Below are 20,163 nucleotides of genomic sequence, written 5' to 3' on the forward strand. Positions count from 1 at the left end.
TTGTAGATCAGTTATTTTCTAAAACTCTTGTAATAAAATGTGGAATATTTTGAATATTTTTTTTTAAACATTCTAACACCACAAATCCTCGCTGTTACAAAACATTTTCATGAAAATATTTGAGAACCACTAGAGAACCACTGGTTTAAATAATAATAAAAACAATTGGAAGCAAGCCTAAATAAGCAAGTACACCTTAGAAACAAGACAAAAAAACGCAACCCGCAAGGATTCAACCGCAAGTAACAATTTTGAATTTTTACAAGCAACTTTACAGAAGAATAAGCCCAAAGGCGCTTATAATAAGCCGACATGGCAACACTGGAAGTGACGTCCGTCGATTTCCAGTTTGCGTGGCGTGACGTAACATGGCAACAGACAGGCAAATATTTTTTTTGTGCTGCCAAATAAATATCTGCTGATAATTATAAAACACAAGTCTAATGTCCAAGGGTTCTGTTCACCTCCACCACCTGTTCTCTCCCCTCCAAATAGGATTGCATACAGTTCACTAATATCAAAGATCTATCAAATCTGATTGCTTTTAGCTTATCAATCAATATAGTCCTTTACTGTGTCAAATGCCTTTTGGAGGTCCAGCATGACCATGCTACAGTATTTATCCGCGTCCATCTCATGTTTGGCATGTGTTTTTTTTTCAGCAAGATACTTTTCAACCTGTTCATAAACATTTTTTTCTAGAACTTTCGAGATAGAACTAAGAATAGAAATAGGGCGGTAGTTGCCGGGGTCTAATTTGCTTCCTTTTTTGTACAGAGGGATTATATTATGCAGTAACCTGCTACATTCAATCAACAAGCATACATCAATATAATTTGTTCTCACGAGATATTGATATTACGAGATCTTTCTCGCGTTACATCACGATCAAAAAGAACCATTCTTTCTCCCTCCGTGCGGTGGCGCTCGTACAGCGGAAAAGGCGGCTGCTGAAGATCCCGTATGTTATTGTAGCTAGGTTCTTTAGCAGGCTGGCTAGCTGCTGTGACGCTGCTACATTCTGCCGCTACCGTCGTGCCGCCGCATCGGGGAGCTCCGATTAAACTCGAACCCCCCTTGTGAGAACCGTTCGTCGTGGACGTCTGTAACCGTCGTTTATGTATTTATCATGATAGAAAGTCACTGAACGGGGCGTTATTTGCAGGAATTGACGTGAGTTTGGGAACCGGTTTGGCGGGACTAGATCGGGGCTAACACAATACGACGGAGCTAAAAGGCTAAAAGCAGCTAGCTAACCCGCACCAGGCAGAAATACAACCAGTCGTTTTTACATCAGTTAGGTAGCTAACGCAGCTAGCTTAGCAAGCTGTCATGGAAGACAAGACTTTTACTAAAGAACTAGACCAATGGATCGAACAGCTAAACGAGTGCAAGCAGCTAACGGAAAACCAAGTCAGAACACTCTGCGAAAAGGTATGTGGTGGAGCCCCGATGTGAAAGCCAACATTTGTGACCGAGATGGAGCCGTTTCATTGTGGCCTACATTGTGAGAAAGGGGGAGCGTCTAATTGCTGGGAGGAAGTTAACAGCTAGGCGGCGGTTCCCCGTCCCTTTAGAGTCATTCGGGGGATTTGCTATTGTTACTAATCTGTCCACAAATCCACAAGGAAACCCCATTTGATGTATTTCACACTTTAACGATACATCGAATACACACAGCGTTAACTATTATGATTTTGGTGCCAGATTGGATACAGAATTTTGTGTTTTCCACCAATGTTCAGCAAGTGAACCGGTCCCATTTTCAGCCTGTCTAATAATAGGCCTGCATTTTACACCGCTCCTGATAAAGTGTTGAATATAATGTTTTACCACTCAAAAAGATACATTCCGTGTGTTAATGCAGTGCACTACGTTGTAACCTGAATACATTGACAAACATTTGAATGTAATTTACTAGGTTGCACTATAACAAACTTGCACGTAGTTTATGTCCATCGACCTGAAAACGACATAATGTCAGAGACTTGTAGCCTATTTCAGTGGTTTGGTTTGTTATACATCTGTCCTGGTATTACTGTAGCTGGGTGAAATCGTATTTCCAGCCAGAGCTGTAACGTAAGTTCAAGTTGTGTGACAATGACACACACCCAAAAAATAGAAATAAAATAATAGATATAGATATACTACTAGTCAAGCAGACTCGGTGAGTTTGTGTTCTCAAAACTTATTTAAGCATAATCGGCCAATATTAAAGGCTATTGATTTTATGGATCAGTTGGGATTTAGAATAATTCTGTAACATGCTAATGATGCTATTACAACTGATTAAACTGTGTGTGTATGTGTGTGCGCGCGCCTGTGTCTGTCCCTCCAGGCCAAGGAGATTCTGACCAAGGAATCCAATGTTCAGGAGGTGAGCATTATCCAAGATGGTTTCCCTTCTGTTCTACTTGGGATACCATTATAATTTGTGTAAAATACTTCTATATCTTTTTAGAGCAAAATTACTGTTTAGTGATGCATCTGTCATATCTCCTGGCAAATGGATAAACAAGAGTGTTAAAGAACATCCTTCCTTCCCTTTCAGAATGACGTTCATAGAGGCATGTAGGCTCCAGGGTCATAAAACTTGCTGTAAACTGTGTCTGTAGCACAGATAGCCAGTCTGAATGTTTTCTAATGTTCAGATCTGAAGTTTAGAAAAGGTACAGCTGTGTTTTTATTCATACAGCATAGTTGTTTAAAAAACAACTATATAAAAAGGGAGAATTTGGCCATGTGAGATTTAAAATACTTATTTTGTTTTTAAATCTGTTTTGTTTTGAATGCTATTACTACATATATAGATTGTTTTTCTGCCTCTATTTCATCATTTTGCAGCAAAACATAAATCTTTGTTTGTACATCAGGTGAGATGCCCCGTCACTGTGTGTGGGGATGTCCATGGTCAGTTCCATGACCTGATGGAGCTGTTTAAGATTGGAGGAAAGTCTCCTGACACCAACTACCTGTTCATGGGAGACTATGTGGACAGAGGCTACTATTCTGTGGAAACTGTCACACTGCTTGTCACATTAAAGGTACTGTATGCACATTTATTATGTTTTTGAGTAGTTCATGAGATATTTAATTAGTGTTTGCTGTAGTGAGGTTTTAGGCAATAAAACACGTTTGACTAAGATATATTTAACATTACATGGAATAGTTTTCTTTTTGATGACCTTCATGTTGCATGTAGTGTTCTGCATTCTATTACTGCTGGGGCTAATTTGATTAATAGATGCTCTTCGAGAAATGTTTGTTACATTGGGTGTCATGACTCGTATGACGCACACCACAAAGTCACAACAAATAAAAACGAGAGCCATATAAGGAGAGTTGTGTCACCTCCGCTCACTTAAGATTTATGACATTTTGAGTCTGTATCTATCAATATTGGGTTCACCCGACAGTGAATGGTGTCCAACTGTCCAAGATGTCATTGAATAATATGTAGCCCCCACTTGCTCCTTAATTGTAAGTCATTCTGGATAAGACTCACTGTAAAAGGCTATTCATCTTCATTATTTGCTATGAAATGTAAATGGATCCCACTTGCTCCTTAATTGTAAGCCACTCTGGATAAGACTGTAAAATGTTTGTCTTCATTATTTACAAATAAATGTAAAAAAAAAAAAAATATCTGCGAAGTGGTTCTGGGAGATTAGTCAGATCATTTCAATTATTTTTGACTGTCAGACAAGCAGCTTAATTTGCTGCCAATCTTGAACACCATTGCATCTTACTAAATAGCCCTTTTTGCCATTTGCATGTCAGGATGTTGCAGTGGTTATTGTCATATTTTGAACACGCATGCGCTACTTGGCACCCTTTGTTGGTATCATTGAGCAATAGTGTGTTGCGTAACAAACCTGTTGAGTAAATGGGTTGGGATCACACAGACTGCTTTCTGTCCTAACTTGACTTTGAAACGTACCACTGCAACAGTTAATTAAACTGTGGTGCGCTGTGAGCTTGTAGAATTCCTATTTTGTGCGACACCGTCGTACGACAATACTTTGTTGTATGAAATAGGGCTTAAGTAGTTAATCAGACTAATTGAATTAGTAATGAATCGAAAAAAAGTATTGATAGAATAATTGCTATCGAGTTGCAGCCCTAGATACCATTTTGATGAGTTAGATGACTGTTGCAGAAAGGCTATATTATGTGTATGTTTGTATTATTATACTTTTGAGGACTGTAAATTGATTTACATGGATAACATGCATTCCTAAGTCTTGACCACTACATGCATGCCAAACCTTCATTCAACCCTCTTCTAAAATGCTAACTTAAAATAGTCGATTGAAAAGCGACAACCAGCAAAATGTTGTCTTTGGCAAGTATTTTCATCTTTCTATTCTTGAAGACCAGGAGTCTACCCAAGAATAGAAGTATAAGAATACACACTCGCATACAGTCAGAGACTCACCTCTTATAGGACTTTGGGCTGTAGTTAAAGTGATCATCCCAATTACTGTGCTAGATTTAGCATTCACGGTTATTAACATGGCTATTGGTCATTTTGTATTGTCATGCACCTGCAATACAGCTGTGGCAACATTGAAGGTAGTATGAGGAGCAGAACATCTAAAATCATAGAAGTCAAGTGCAATATGGCCCCATAATAATAATATTAATACACGTTATGTAGCATGAGTCAAAAACTAAAGTTGAAGTTCGGTGTGGGGACAATGATCAAGTTATGTGAGCGAGTCAGACACACACACACACACACACCCACCCTTCATGCATTTATAGATGGATTACTGATATGTCCATGAATGTTTGTAACATTTATTTATCTAGTTGATCTCAAAGTATGGGCGTTTGATTAAAACAATATTAAACTGTACGATTAAAATGTTTCCACAATCAGCGTTTTCTGAGAGTGAGTGAAGTGCTCATTCTATTGTTTGCAGTTATATACCTTATTTTATACTCTGCAGTATATTGGTGTTGCTTGCTAAATGGAACAGATTTATAAGCCCACCACATTGTGATGCTACACGATGGTAGCTTTCAGAGATGTTCTTTTTCCTCATAAACATAGTTCCCTCCCCCTGTTTACGGTGTGGCTCTGCAGGAGTCTAGTGGCAGTGTAGCACATGATGACAACACAGACGAGTTGTTACATAAAAATAATTTGACGTCGGTAAAATGGATTAACAGGTTTTGATTTTCTATATTTGATATTCAAGAACAACAGTTGAATTATAGTCTGATATATTTAGTCGGACAACAATGTTGTTGTAGCCCAACAATGTAATTAGAAGATTTCAGTATGAACCATATTGATTTTTGTTGACCCATTACCTTTCCTTTAGCGCCACCCTTTGGCCAGAAGCAGCACAACCTCTTAACCGCAAGCAGGGCTTTTAGACGCTTAGTCTTATTTATATTAACAGCAATATTTCCAATTGTCCAAACTTTATGGCTAAATGGAATGTTTCCTCTTTTATGTTCTTAAAACTCTCCCATCTGTTTCTCCTTCCAATCTGTTTCTCTGCCTGCCACTCCAGGTGCGTTTCCAGGAACGAATCACTATCCTTCGTGGAAATCATGAGTCGCGGCAGATCACGCAGGTGTATGGCTTCTATGATGAGTGTCTGAGGAAGTACGGAAATGCCAACGTCTGGAAATACTTCACAGACCTGTTTGACTACCTGCCACTCACGGCCCTAGTAGACGGACAGGTGAGGGATAGAAGGGCAGATATGTACCTGTTTGTTTATCTTCTGCTTTCTGACAAATTAGATGGACTTTTGAGGGTCTGTGTATCTGTTCGCATCTGTTTATTTCATGTGATCCTGTGTTCTATAACATATATAATAATAATATATATAACTCTCTCTTGGTAGATTTTCTGTCTCCATGGAGGCCTGTCTCCCTCCATAGACACTCTGGATCACATACGAGCACTGGACCGCCTGCAAGAGGTCCCACATGAGGTACATAATTAGTATTGACTACAAATAAACACAGAATACACTATGGCTGCAACTATTAATTATTTTCGTAGTCACTATTCCATTGATTCCTTTTTCGGATTAATCAAATAATCTTTGAGTGTCTTTGTATGTAGCTTAAGCCCTATTTTATACTTTGGTGTACAACGGTGTTGTGCGAAAATAAAGATCTACAAGCACCCATCGCATTGATTTGCGATGTGGTCGGTTGTGAGCTTTAGATGTGCTGTTTTTGAAAATTGATTATAATCCATTAAATTGATTAGTTCAATGAACTATTGCAACACTAGAATACACATTGCATGCAAGATGAGGTACAGAATTGAGTACCCACTACATATAAACACATAGGCAGAATACACGTACATATACAAATGAGGTAGGGATGTAACGGTTAGTGACAGCAAAGTGCAGAGCCCAGCAATGACTAAAATAATATAAAAGTTATAATACAAGTGGACACCCCCACTCACACAGGATATGAGCTAGTAGGTGCTCTGATTCACAGCAAACACTAAACACACTGATCTCTTTGTTGATAGAACAAACGGATATAAATGAGTCTTTGACATTTAATAACACATTCCCACATATCCATAGATGCACACAAATTAACAATGATACTGATAAGCTAAATAAAAGACATTATTGTACCATTTCCCCCACTTTCCTCCCCACCTCCTCCGTTTTGTTTTGTAACGATCACTAATCTCTCTCCCTTCGCAGGGTCCTATGTGTGACTTGTTGTGGTCAGATCCTGATGACCGTGGTGGTTGGGGCATTTCCCCCCGTGGTGCTGGCTACACCTTTGGCCAGGACATCTCTGAAACCTTCAACCATGCCAACGGCCTCACCCTGGTATCCCGTGCCCACCAGCTTGTCATGGAGGTATGACAGGGACATCCCTCTTTTGTTATTGTGGGAGCATAGGGCTTGATTCTTTCATATCATGAATGTTGACTCGTCACTTTTCTACTTCTCTTTTTCTCATGTATACTAATATACTGTAGGTTATACTGTATTTTACATTCTGCCTGTTGGTTTTTTATAGTAAGTTCTACAATATAAATAAGTGACCCTGAAAGGGGGTATTGTCCTACTATTTAACTACTTCTACATCTATGAAACAAAGGTGGCTCAGTTTTACCAAAAACATTTTCGGTTTCCAGTGCTACACACCTACCTTTAGCATGCATTTCAGCCACTGACTACGTATCCTACTATCCTACTATAATTCTAATAACCTCTGTCTGTAGTGGTGAGTGAAGCTACCCGGTCTGTAGTGGTGAGTGAAGCTACCCGGTTCTCCTCAGTGGCTGGAGCAATTGCTCTGATTTTGCACACAGCCATTGACCATTACCATCTGAACTTAACTGTGAAGCCCGTTTTTCAATTTCATCAAATCTCAGCTTCTTATTAGCGTTAATGTGTGAAAGAATGTCGCCTCCCGGGTTGCCAGATCATGTGCGCATATCCCCCCACGGATGCGTCGACCGGGTATGGTCTAGTAAATTATAATTAGGAAGACTGGTGTGACCTAACGAGGGAGAAATAATGGCTTGTTCAAACTGCTATTTCATCACAAGCTTGTTAAGAGTACCAGTTTCATGTTTGTACATCACTTGACTATTCACACTGAAATTTTAGACACACACACACACACACACACACACACACACACACACACACACACACACATATATATTTTTTTACATACTTGTAATACTTGAGCCTGCTGAGAATATTAGCTTCAGAGTTGGCTGGAACACAAAGCTAGCATGTCTAGTGCCTTGCTGCTAACAAGCATTCTTGACTGAAATTAAAAATAATTTGTAGGCGCCACAGAGTAAAATTAAAAACTGGAAGCTAGTCGCTAGCAACACTTGCTTTTCAGTATTTGGAAATACTGTGTTCCAAATACTGTAGTTATATAGGATACTAATTATAGAGGCTTAAAATAGCCAATCTTGCCCTTACATTCAATTTTACAACAAAAACCCACTTAAGACAACAGTTTATTGTTATATCCCCCACTTCAACCCTAGCGTTCTTAATCTGGGCATTTCATAATAGGTGGACATTCGGCAAGAAGCAGATCTACAAAGCTCTCATCGCAACGAGTTGTGAGCTTGTAGATTGGCAATTTTTGGCAAAGACATTTGGTGTGTAGAGTGAAGAAAGGAGGAGGCCAACGATAGGCCCCTAGGGGACCCTGGTCAATGGAAGTATGTACGGTTTAAGTGGTTAAATGTTCTATTTTACATTTTCTACTAGGGTTATAACTGGGGCCATGATAAGAACGTGGTAACCATCTTCAGTGCTCCCAACTACTGCTATCGCTGTGGCAACCAAGCAGCCATCATGGAACTGGACGATACCCTCAAATACTCGTTGTAAGTAGTAGAGAGCATCTAGTCAGTCAAGGCTGAGTAGACCTTAGCCTTTGTTTACAAAACATTTACCTGAAAGCTGAGTTGAAGAAGTGCTTCATAAAGGCATTGAAACCATTATGGTGAAACATATTGATTCCCTGACTGGCCCCATGAACTAATGTTGACTCATGTATCGATGGTGTTGGTTTCTTTGTAAAGCCATCTCTCAGTTGTGCCTTTTTATAAAGGCCTTATTAATGGACAGAAGTACATTTTCACCACCTCAACCGTATGTTTTTCTTTTCCCACCCATAGCCTTCAGTTTGATCCTGCCCCGCGCCGTGGTGAGCCCCATGTGACCAGACGCACTCCTGACTACTTCCTGTGAATGTCCAAAGCCATCCCTGTCAATCATCCACAAAGCAACACCCACCCTCTCCCCTACTCCTACACTGGGGAAAAAACAATACTGTACCAGGGATAATATAAACCTAAACTGATCGGCCTGATGAACAGATTATTAAAATGAAAAGAAAAAAAGAGAAAGAAATAAAAAAGAACAACAGCGCCCTCTCCAGTTGTGTTTAGAAATATGCTGTCATAATGCTGTGCTTATGGAGATGAAAAAAGACAAAGACAAAAAAAAACACACACACACAACGAAATGTTAAAGATTTATTGTTTTATTTTCTTTTTTGTTTTAATACATGTTCGAAAATGTTTGACAAATGATACAACTACCAACGTGGACCAAATGTGCCATATTATGATCCTTTACGACATGTACGACTCGCAAGGTTTTTTCCTTTTGTTTTCTTTTTTTTCTTTTCTTAGAACAGCAATATAACTCAACCTACCTGACATCATCACATCACATCTCATTCATGGCATATGTGCTTTTTTCCGTTGCAAGTTATTACAAAAAGAGAGGATTGCTTAAAGTAGTACAGCTGTTATTTTTAGCTCTCTGGTCTGCAGCTGGCAGTCATCTCAGCAACTACATACTGTAATTTGAATAAGAGACAACGGACGTATGAATAAAATGTCCTATTGACAAACTACCGGGCTGTACTTGACTTTATTTGTATAACTTAGTTTAATGGTACAATGCTGGAACATAATGTACATGTGGTTAAAATTCTACAAAAAACACCAAAAGATTAAATTACAGCTTTCATTTTGTCTTTTTAACAAGTTGGCCCAATATGTGACTGCTCATCTCTCAGATATTAAATAAATGTTTTCCTTTATATTTATCGTGACTCATGTTGTGTTAATTGTAGATCAGTCAATATAACTTTTTTGGGGAGGCAATTGGTGTTCTAATGCCTGCCTAGTGTTATACTACCATCATTTGAATACAGCTGAAATATTTGAGGACTTCAGATTTTTTTTTTAACCACTTAAACCTCAGCATCGGTATAGTGGGGAAAGGTTTCGCTGAAAATAGCAGAGCTACATGCTCACAATGCGGGGTGTTGCATTGTGAGCTTGTCGATCGGCTATTTTCAGCAAAAGCTTTACCCACAATAACAGAAAAGACACTAGCCCTGAGCTGAAGGACTCCGGTTACCCATGTGGGGTTTAGAGGGGGGGGGGTCTATTCTAGGGAATCCCATTCATAGAGCTCAGCTCAGCCCATGAGCCGAGAAGATTCAATCAATAGCACCCAGCTGCGTCCGCGCAGACGAGACTTGGTGCGTGAGCGTTGATACGTGAGTGCTGCTGTGTGAGGGACCGGAAGTGCCTGTTTTTTTCTATATATTAAACACATTTCTCTCAATATTAATGTTGAAACTGATTGTATCAACGATCGTTTGTATGATTACGGTGGATATATATATTTATAACATTATAATACCGGAAGTGCGTGTTTTTTTTGTTATTAAACCATTTAACTCCCAATATTTATGTTAAAACGTACACACACACACACACACACACACACACACACACACAGAATGTGTATACATTTATAATAATGATGTTTGAGCACTTTATATGTGTGTGTGTGCACATTTATGCATATATGTACATTTATAATAATGATGGTGCTCATCAACAAAAATTATTATCATTCTTAAGTTAATTAAAATAATGTTAATTATTGTCTGAGCCCGGAACTGTTATTTCTGATTGTGTTCATTATTTAAATGGATTATTATTGGTTATTAAACCATTTCACTCGCAATATTTATGTTAAAACGTATTTTACATAGATCGTATGCGTGATTACGGTGGATATAACTGCAAACGAACTATATTTACAACCACATATACATTTTTATATATATATATATATATATATATATATATATATATATATATATATATATATATATATATATATATATATATATATATAATTCGTTATTATTATTTTTATTTATTATTATTGTTATTTATTAATATTATTTATTTATTGGCCTTATGTTATGTTAATAATTATTATTATTAACATAAGGCCAATACATGAATCGAATACATCAAGTCAGGAGGGCACTAGAGACATCTGGGCACCATATTGTTGGGACGACTGGGCACCTGGACATCTGGGCACCTGGACATCTGGGCACTAGGGACATCTGGGCACTATGGTACAACTGGGCACCTTGACAACTGTGCACTAGGTACATTTCGGCACTTGGACAACTGGGCACTAGGTACATGTGGGCACCTGGACAACTGGGCACTAGGTACATGTGGGCATGGGCACTAGGGATATCTGGGCACCATATTTTGGACGACTGAGCACCTGGACATCTGGGCACTATGGTACATGTGGGCACCTGTACAACTGGGCACTAGGTACATGTGGGCACCTGGACAACTGGGCACTGGGGACATGTGGGCACCTGGACAACTGGGCACTATGGACATGTGGGCACCTGGACAACTGGGCACTAGGGACATGTGGGCACTTGGAGAGGTGGGCACCAAAACCATCTGGGCGCTAGGGACATGTGGGCACCTGGACGAGTGGCCAATTATGGGTGGAGTTCCTGGGCGTGGTATGCTGTTCCAAAATTGGTTTATACGACTTTTTAAATGGTATATATATAATGGTAATTATAATAATAATAATAATAATAATAATAATAATAATAATAAGGGTAATAATAATAATAATAATAATAATTACCATTATTATTGTTATTATTTGATGAATTATGATGTATTACTTTGTATTATTATTATGTATTCTTAGTAGTATTAATAATAATTATTAACATTAGGCCAATACATGTATCCACACAGCTTACAGCATTCAGTAACACTGGGTATAAATGCAGAATTAAATAACCCCTGTAGGCCTATTAATCATTAGCCCAAAATATTAGCCCAAAATATTATTATTGTTATTATTATAAAAAATAGGCCAACACATGCATCCACACAACGAAGACCATTCAGTAAAACTGGTATAATTGAAGTAACCGATTATATATGTATTCATTATTAACCACCCACTATGTATAATGAAATCTTACTGCATGTCTTTATACTATCATAAAGGCGCACAGTTGCTCTAATCCACACCAAACTGGGAACAAACGCTGTTCAGGGGTCTGCCATGACAATAGTCCCAGAAGGGGCCACGTGTGACCACCACAAGCCCCAAGGGGAACCCATAGGGCCAGAGAGGCGCACCATTGCTCCAATCTGTACAAAACGTGGCAGAAACACTGATCAGGGGACCACCATGATGACAATATTCACACTAAAAATGCACATAGATGTGGCACCATAACAGTGTTAGAGCAGTGTTTGACTTAAATGGCTATAACTAGTAGTCTGTCCGTCTGTCTGTCTTGCCCTAATCTTTGCAAAAATGGGAATGTTGCATATCTAGTATTGGCAATTTAATCAAGGAATAAAATAACCAGTCATTTTCTTAAATATGTCGTGTGTGAATCAGCGGGATTAGGGCCTCTGTCTGTGTGTGTGTGTGTGTGTGTGTGTGTGTGTGTGTGTGTGTGTGTGTGTGTGTGTGTGTGTGTGTGTGTGTGTGTGTGTGTGTGTGTGTGTGTGTGTGTGTGTGTGTGTGTGTGTGTGTGTGTGTTGTGGTAGTTAACTGTTATTGCCTATCTACCTGGCCTATTCATCACAGTTCAGCCAACTTGTGAAACACGCCCCAACACACTTTACACATTAATGTTGATCATGATGAATGCAAATTAAGAACCTGCAAATTGCTCAATCTCTCTCTCAGCTAAGAGGGTTCCTCACATTTTTTTTCACTGTCTTTTTTGCTGTGTTTTTAATGTTGTTATTTGCTTTTCTTTTTTTCTGTATTGTTAATCATTTGTACTTGCACTTGTTGCTTATTCCTGCTCTGTAAAGTACTTTGAGCTGCATTTCATGTCATGAAAGGTGCTATACAAGTAAAATGTATTAGTATCTAAAGTCTTTAGATAGATAGATTTTAAAATAGACAATCTACACACTTCTAGAGATCTACTAAACTTTAGGCTACTCTTTTCTCAAATATCATATCATAGCACGCATATTGTATTATATGCAGTAGCACCTGAAACAGACATTATAAGCTATACAATGATACTTTTCTCTTTATGACACATGCCTACTATACTGTTGACATTTCCACAAGATCAATAGCATCCTCTATAAATGTATGTAGTAGGCCTAATATACACAATACACCCTAATCTAATCAATTGGAGTTTTGAATTTTAAACTGGGAATACTGTTCAGTGGTTGACAGTTAAGTATACAATATATACAATACAGTGGTCTCTAGATACATTAAAGTGGTCTCATATAGCAATAGATACAGTGCGGTGGTATATATACAATACAGTGGTCTCTAGATACATTAGATACGTGGGGCGGCAGTGGCTCAGGGGTAGAGTGGCCGGGTAGTGTGAACTGGAAAACCGCAAGGTAGCCAGTTCGATCCCGGGCTGGGGCGCTCCCCTAGAGTTAGTGTCGAAGTGTCCTTGAGCAAGACACTGAACCCCTAATTGCTCCCGATGAGCAGGTTGGTGCCTTGCATGGTTTCCTCCGCCATCGGTGGATGAATGTGTGAGTGAATGGGTTAATGGCACAATCAATGTAAAGCGCTTCGGATAGAAGCGCTATATAAATGCACCATTTACCATTTTTACCATTTACAGATGCAGTAGAGTGGTCTACAGATGCAGTAGAGTGGTGTACAGATGCAGTAGAGTGGTCTACAGATGCAGTAGAGGGGTCTACAGATGCACTAGAGTGGTCTACAGATGCACTAGAGTGGTCTACATATGCAGTAGAGTGGTCTACAGATGCAGTAGAGGGGTCTACAGATGCACTAGAGTGATCTACAGATGCAGTAGAGTGGTCTACAGATGCAGTAGAGGGGTCTACAGATGCACTAGAGTGGTCTACAGATGCAGTAGAGTGGTCTACAGATGCAGTAGAGGGGTCTACAGATGCACTAGAGTGATATACAGATGCAGTAGAGTGGTCTACAGATGCAGTAGAGGGGTCTACAGATGCACTAGAGTGGTCTACAGATGCAGTAGAGTGGTCTACAGATGCAGTAGAGGGGTCTACAGATGCACTAGAGTGATATACAGATGCAGTAGAGGGGTCTACAGATGCAGTAGAGGGGTCTACAGATGCACTAGAGTGGTCTACAGATGCAGTAGAGTGGTCTACAGATGCACTAGAGTGATATACAGATGCAGTATAGGGGTCTACAGATGCAGTATAGGGGTCTACAGATGCAGTATAGGGGTCTACAGATGCAGTATAGGGGTCTACAGATGCAGTATAGGGGTCTACAGATGCAGTAGAGTGGTCTACAGATGCACTAGAGTGGTCTACATATGCACTAGAGTGATCTACAGATGCAGTAGAGTGGTCTACAGATGCAGTAGAGTGGTCTACAGATGCAGTAGAGGGGTCTACAGATGCACTAGAGTGGTCTACAGATGCAGTAGAGGGGTCTACAGATGCACTAGAGTGATCTACAGATGCAGTAGAGTGGTCTACAGATGCAGTAGAGTGGTCTACATATGCAGTAGAGTGGTCTACAGATGCAGTAGAGGGGTCTACAGATGCAGTATAGGGGTCTACAGATGCAGTATAGGGGTCTACAGATGCAGTAGAGGGGTCTACAGATGCACTAGAGTGGTCTACAGATGCACTAGAGTGGTCTACAGATGCACTAGAGTGGTCTACAGATGCAGTAGAGGGGTCTACAGATGCAGTATCGGTGTCCAGAGATGTCTACAGATCACGACAGTAGTCTACAGACATACTAGAGGGGTCTACAGACACACTAGAGGGGTCTACAGATCACGACAGGGGTCTACAGATGCACTACATGGTCTACAGATGCACTACAGTGGTCTATCGATACAGTACAGCAGTCTATACATACAGTAGCTAGTCTATAGATGCAGTACAGTGGTCTTTAGATGCAGTACAATGGTCTATATATGCAGTACAGTGGTTTATAGATTCAGTACAGTGGGATATAGATGCAGCACAGTGGTCTAGATGCAATACAGTGGTCTCATATAGCTATAGATGCAGTGCAGTGGTCTCATATAGCAATAGATGCAGTACAGTGGTATATATACACAATACAGTGGTCTCATATAGCTATAGATGCAGTACAGTGGTCTCATATAGCAATAGATGCAGTACAGTGGTATATATACACAATACAGTGGTCTCTAGATACAGTAAAGTGGTCTCAGATAGCAATAGATACAGTGTGGTGGTCTAGATACAGTACAGTGGTTTCTAGATACAGTACAGTGGTCTCATACAGCTATAGATGCAGTCTCCTCTCCTAGAAGTGGTCTCCTTTTTACAATAGGCAGAAATTACATATTTGTACTGCATGCAAAACACTGCATGGTTCTTGCCCAGAACTGCATGACCATCTTGAAAATTATGCCTTTCTGCTAAGTATATTTTCCTGGATATTTGGGATGTTCTCAAGCATGCCTAAAGGTACCAGAATCAATTGAAAACCCTTTTGTATCAATGTTTAGGGAGGTTTAGTGGTACTCTTTCTTATATGCCTATTGACCGGTCTATTTCTCATAAAAAGTGCTTGTTTAAGATAAGGCTGAAAATGACCACCCCAGAATGAAATACTATGGGTAAATTATACATTTCCTGAATCCTTAGGGTCATGTCAGTATTCCAGTTGTTGTGTTTTGTGTCTCTGATGTTTCTTGATGCCACAGAACTAAAAGAAAATATATGGTTTAGGCGGAAATTGTGAGGGAAAAAAAGGTTATTAAAGGTTTGAAGAGCTCCAGTGACCACTGTACTTATCATACATAGTCACCAAAGGGCTCGAATGAAAGCTCAAAGTGTCCCCTTAAAAATGATACCAAACATAAAATATAAAACATTGTAATATGCCCTGAACGTGAGCCAATACCAAGATATGCACATGTGTCTAAAATGCCATTTTTCAATGGGGGGTGGTACCTTTAGCAGCTGATAACCCCAATTTAGCTGGGCCTCAGGAAGGTCTATCATACAAAAATAATATCTAGGGATGTATAGGAATAAAAAAATCCCAACTAGAATTTGCCATCCCAGGTGGTAGCGATATGTGAAATTTTGGGGTTTGGCCCAAGGACTTTTTAGTGTGACTATTGTCATGGTTGTCAGATCAGTGTTTCTGACACATTTTGTGCTGATTGGAACAATGGTGCGCCTCTCTGGCCCTATGGGTTCCCCTTGGGGCTTGTGGTGGGCACACTGGCCCCTGCTGGAACTATTGTCATGGCAGACCCCTGAACAGTGTTTGTTCCCAGTTTGGTGTGGATTAGAGCAACTGTGCGCCTTTATGATAGTATAAAGACATGCAGTAAGATTTCATTATACATAGTGGGTGGTTAATAATGAATACATATATAATCGGTTACTTCAATTATACCAGTTTTACTGAATGGTCTTCGTTGTGTGGATGCATGTGTTGGCCTATTTTTTATAATAATAACAATAATAATATTTTGGGCTAATGATTAATAGGCCTACAGGGGTTATTTAATTCTGCAGTTATACCTAGTGTTACTGAATGCTGTAAGCTGTGTGGATGTATTGGCCTAATTTTTATATTAATACTACTAATAATACATCATAATAATACAAAATAATTCATCATAATTCATAAAATAATAACAATAATAATGGTAATTATTATTATTAGTATTAGTATTAGTATTAGTATTATTATTATTATAGTGTTGTGATTATAATGTGCAAACATTTCAACATCCTTTTTCTATATTGTTCATCATGGAGAGCTAAATAAATACCACAAAACTTCGCTGCCTGTCTGGACAATGGACTCATTCCAATTACCCCCTGATCTGCATAAGATTCGCTGCCTGGTGCCTCAGTCGCTTTTGAGTTTTTATTGTTGTTGACAAATAGCCACTACAATTGTGTTATTAAAGATAATTATATATATAATGACATACCATTTAAAAAGTGGTATAAACCAATTTTGGAACAGCATACCACTCCCAGGAACGGTGCATACCGGTTTGGAAAGGCACATACCGTTTTGGAAAGGCATACCATTTAAAAAATACGGTATATGCCATTATATAAAACAACATACCATGGTATTAACCTTAAAAAGTGGCATAAACCATTTTTAGAACAGCGACACATGTCCCTAGTGCCCAGTTGTCCAGGTGGTTTTGGTGCCCACCTCTCCAGGTGCACACATGTCCCTAGTGCACAGTTTTCCAGGTTCCCACATGTCCCTAGTGCCCAGTTATCGAGATGCCTACATGTACCTAGTGCCCAGTTGTACAGATTCCCACAAGTACCCTAGTGCCCAGATGTCCAGGTGCCCAGATGTCCAGGTGCCCAGTTGTCCCAAACACATGGTGCCCAGATGTCCCTAGTGCCCAGTTGTCCAGGTGCCCAGTTGTCCCAAAAATATGGTGCCCAGATGTCACTAGTGCCCAGTTGTCCAGGTGCCCACCACATGTACCATAGTGCCCAGATGTCCCTAGTGCCCAGTTGTCCAGGTGCCCACATGTCCCCAGTGCCCATTTGTCCAGGTGCCCACATTACCTAGTGCCCAGTTGTACAGGTGCCCACATGTACCATAGTGCCCAGATTTCCATATTGCCCAGTTGTCCAGGTGCCCAGATGTCCCTAGTGCCCAGATGTCTCCACCCTTATTTGCCCACTTGTCCAGGTGCCCACATGTCCCTAGTGCCCAGATGGTTTTGGTGCCCACCTCTTCAGGTGCCCACATGTCCCTAGTGCCCAGATGGTTTTGGTGCCCACCTCTCCAAGTGCCCAGATGTTCCTAGTGCCCAGTTGTACCGGTGCCCACATGTCCATAGTGCCCACATGTCCCCAGTGCCCAGTTGTCCAGGTGCCCACATGTACCTAGTGCCCAGATGTCCAGGTGCCCAGTCGTCCAAAATGTGGTGCCAGATGTCCCCAGTGCCCATATGTCCAGGTGCCCAGATGTCCCCAGTGCCCAGATGTCCCCAGTGCCCAGATGTCCAGGTGCCCACATGTCCCCAGTGCCCAATTGTCCAGGTGCCCACATGTACCTAGTGCCCAGTTGTACAGGTGCCCACATGTACCATAGTGCCCAGATGTCCCTAGTGCCCAGATGTCCAGGTGCCCAGTCATCCAAAATATGGTGCCCAGATGTCCCTAGTGCCCAGTTGTCCAGGTGCCCACATGTACCTAGTGCCCAGTTGTCCAAGTGCCCACATGTACCTAGTGCCCAGTTGTCAAGGTGCCCAGTTGGACCATAGTGCCCACATGTACCTAGTGCCCAGATGTCCAGGTGCCCAGTCGTCCAAAATATGGTGCCCAGATGTCCCTAGTGCCCAGTTGTCCAGGTGCTCACATGTACCTAGTGCCCAGTTGTCCAAGTGCCCACATGTACCTAGTGCCCAGTTCTCAAGGTGCCCAGTTGGACCATAGTGCCCACATGTCCCCAGTGCCCAATTGTCCAGGTGCCCACATGTACCTAGTGCCCAGTTGTACAGGTGCCCACATGTACCATAGTGCCCAGATGTCCCTAGTGCCCAGATGTCCAGGTGCCCAGTCGTCCAAAATATGGTGCCCAGATGTCCCTAGTGCCCAGTTGTCCAGGTGCTCACATGTACCTAGTGCCCAGTTGTCCAAGTGCCCACATGTACCTAGTGCCCAGTTGTCAATGTGCCCACATGTACCTAGTGCCCAGATGTCCAGGTGCCCAGTCGTCCAAAATATGGTGCCCAGATGTCCCCAGTGCCCAGATGTCCAGGTGTCCTCAGTGCCCAGATGTCCCCAGTGCCCAGATGTCCAGGTGCCCACATGTCCCCAGTGCCCAATTGTCCAGGTGCCCACATGTACCTAGTGCCCAGTTGTACAGGTGCCCACATGTACCTAGTGCCCAGTTGTACAGGTGCCCACATGTACCATAGTGCCCAGATGTCCCTAGTGCCCAGATGTCCAGGTGCCCAGTCGTCCAAAATATGGTGCCCAGATGTCCCTAGTGCCCAGTTGTCCAGGTGCTCACATGTACCTAGTGCCCAGTTGTCCAAGTGCCCACATGTACCTAGTGCCCAGTTGTCAATGTGCCCAGTTGGACCATAGTGCCCACATGTACCTAGTGCCCAGATGTCCAGGTGCCCAGTCGTCCAAAATATGGTGCCCAGATGTCCCCAGTGCCCAGATGTCCAGGTGTCCTCAGTGCCCAGATGTCCCCAGTGCCCAGATGTCCAGGTGCCCACATGTCCCCAGTGCCCAATTGTCCAGGTGCCCACATGTACCTAGTGCCCAGTTGTACAGGTGCCCACATGTACCATAGTGCCCAGATGTCCCTAGTGCCCAGATGTCCAGGTGCCCAGTCGTCCAAAATATGGTGCCCAGATGTCCCTAGTGCCCAGTTGTCCAGGTGCTCACATGTACCTAGTGCCCAGTTGTCCAAGTGCCCACATGTACCTAGTGCCCAGTTGTCAAGGTGCCCAGTTGGACCATAGTGCCCAGATGTCCCTAGTGCCCAGATGTCCAGGTGCCCAGTCGTCCAAAATATGGTGCCCAGATGTCCCTAGTGCCCAGTTGTCCAGGTGCCCAGTTGTCCAAGTGCCCACATGTACCTAGTGCCCAGTTGTCAAGGTGCCCAGTTGGACCATAGTGCCCAGATGTCCCTAGTGCCCAGATCTCCAGGTGCCCAGTCGTCCAAAATATGGTGCCCAGATGTCCCTAGTGCCCAGTTGTCCAGGTGCCCACATGTACCTAGTGCCCAGTTGTCCAAGTGCCCACATGTACCTAGTGCCCAGTTGTCAAGGTGCCCAGTTGTACCATAGTGCCCAGATGTCCCTAGTGCCCAGATTTCCAGGTGCCCAGTCGTCCCAACAATATGGTGCCCAGATGTCTCTAGTGCCCCAATAAATGTTATGGAAATGTATTAAAAAAAATAGGTTTATGCTAATAAATAGATTAAATGGATTACCTAGATAAGACAGTTTGTCTAATGAAACTAGCTGGGTGCTGATTACAGATAATCCACTTGTCCTAGCACTTTTTAACTTTATTATTTATTTGTATTTATATGTACATACACTAATGATAAGGATCATTATTATATATGATTATATTATATTATTATATACTAATATGAATTTAAATATCCACTGTAATCATGCCTATGATAATGCTACGTTTTAACACATTGGGAGTGAAATGCTTTAATATAAAACAATAAAACAAACAACAGTTATTAATTTATATGTCCACTGTACTAATGCAAAACAATCATTGTTATTGAGAGTAAAATAATTAAATAAATACAGGGATGTTGTGAGGTTTTG

At 41.2% G+C, this 20,163-nt stretch overlaps 1 protein-coding gene across 1 annotated transcript; it reads left to right on the forward strand.

Annotated features, from left to right (window-relative positions):
* Nucleotides 1-961: 961 nt before the first annotated feature.
* LOC311043095 (serine/threonine-protein phosphatase 2A catalytic subunit beta isoform) lies at nucleotides 962-9,603 on the forward strand. Its single transcript, XM_084054265.1, has 8 exons — nucleotides 962-1,434; nucleotides 2,339-2,377; nucleotides 2,874-3,044; nucleotides 5,529-5,702; nucleotides 5,868-5,957; nucleotides 6,702-6,863; nucleotides 8,250-8,368; nucleotides 8,663-9,603. Exons 1-8 carry the CDS (start codon nucleotides 1,333-1,335, stop codon nucleotides 8,733-8,735), a joined length of 930 nt encoding a protein of 309 aa, XP_083910391.1. The 5' UTR covers nucleotides 962-1,332; the 3' UTR covers nucleotides 8,736-9,603.
* The last annotated feature ends 10,560 nt before the right edge of the window (nucleotides 9,604-20,163 follow it).

The sequence above is a fragment of the Gymnoscopelus microlampas genome (assembly GCF_963454915.1).
Source record: "Gymnoscopelus microlampas genome assembly, chromosome: 4".
NCBI lineage: Eukaryota > Metazoa > Chordata > Actinopteri > Myctophiformes > Myctophidae > Gymnoscopelus > Gymnoscopelus microlampas.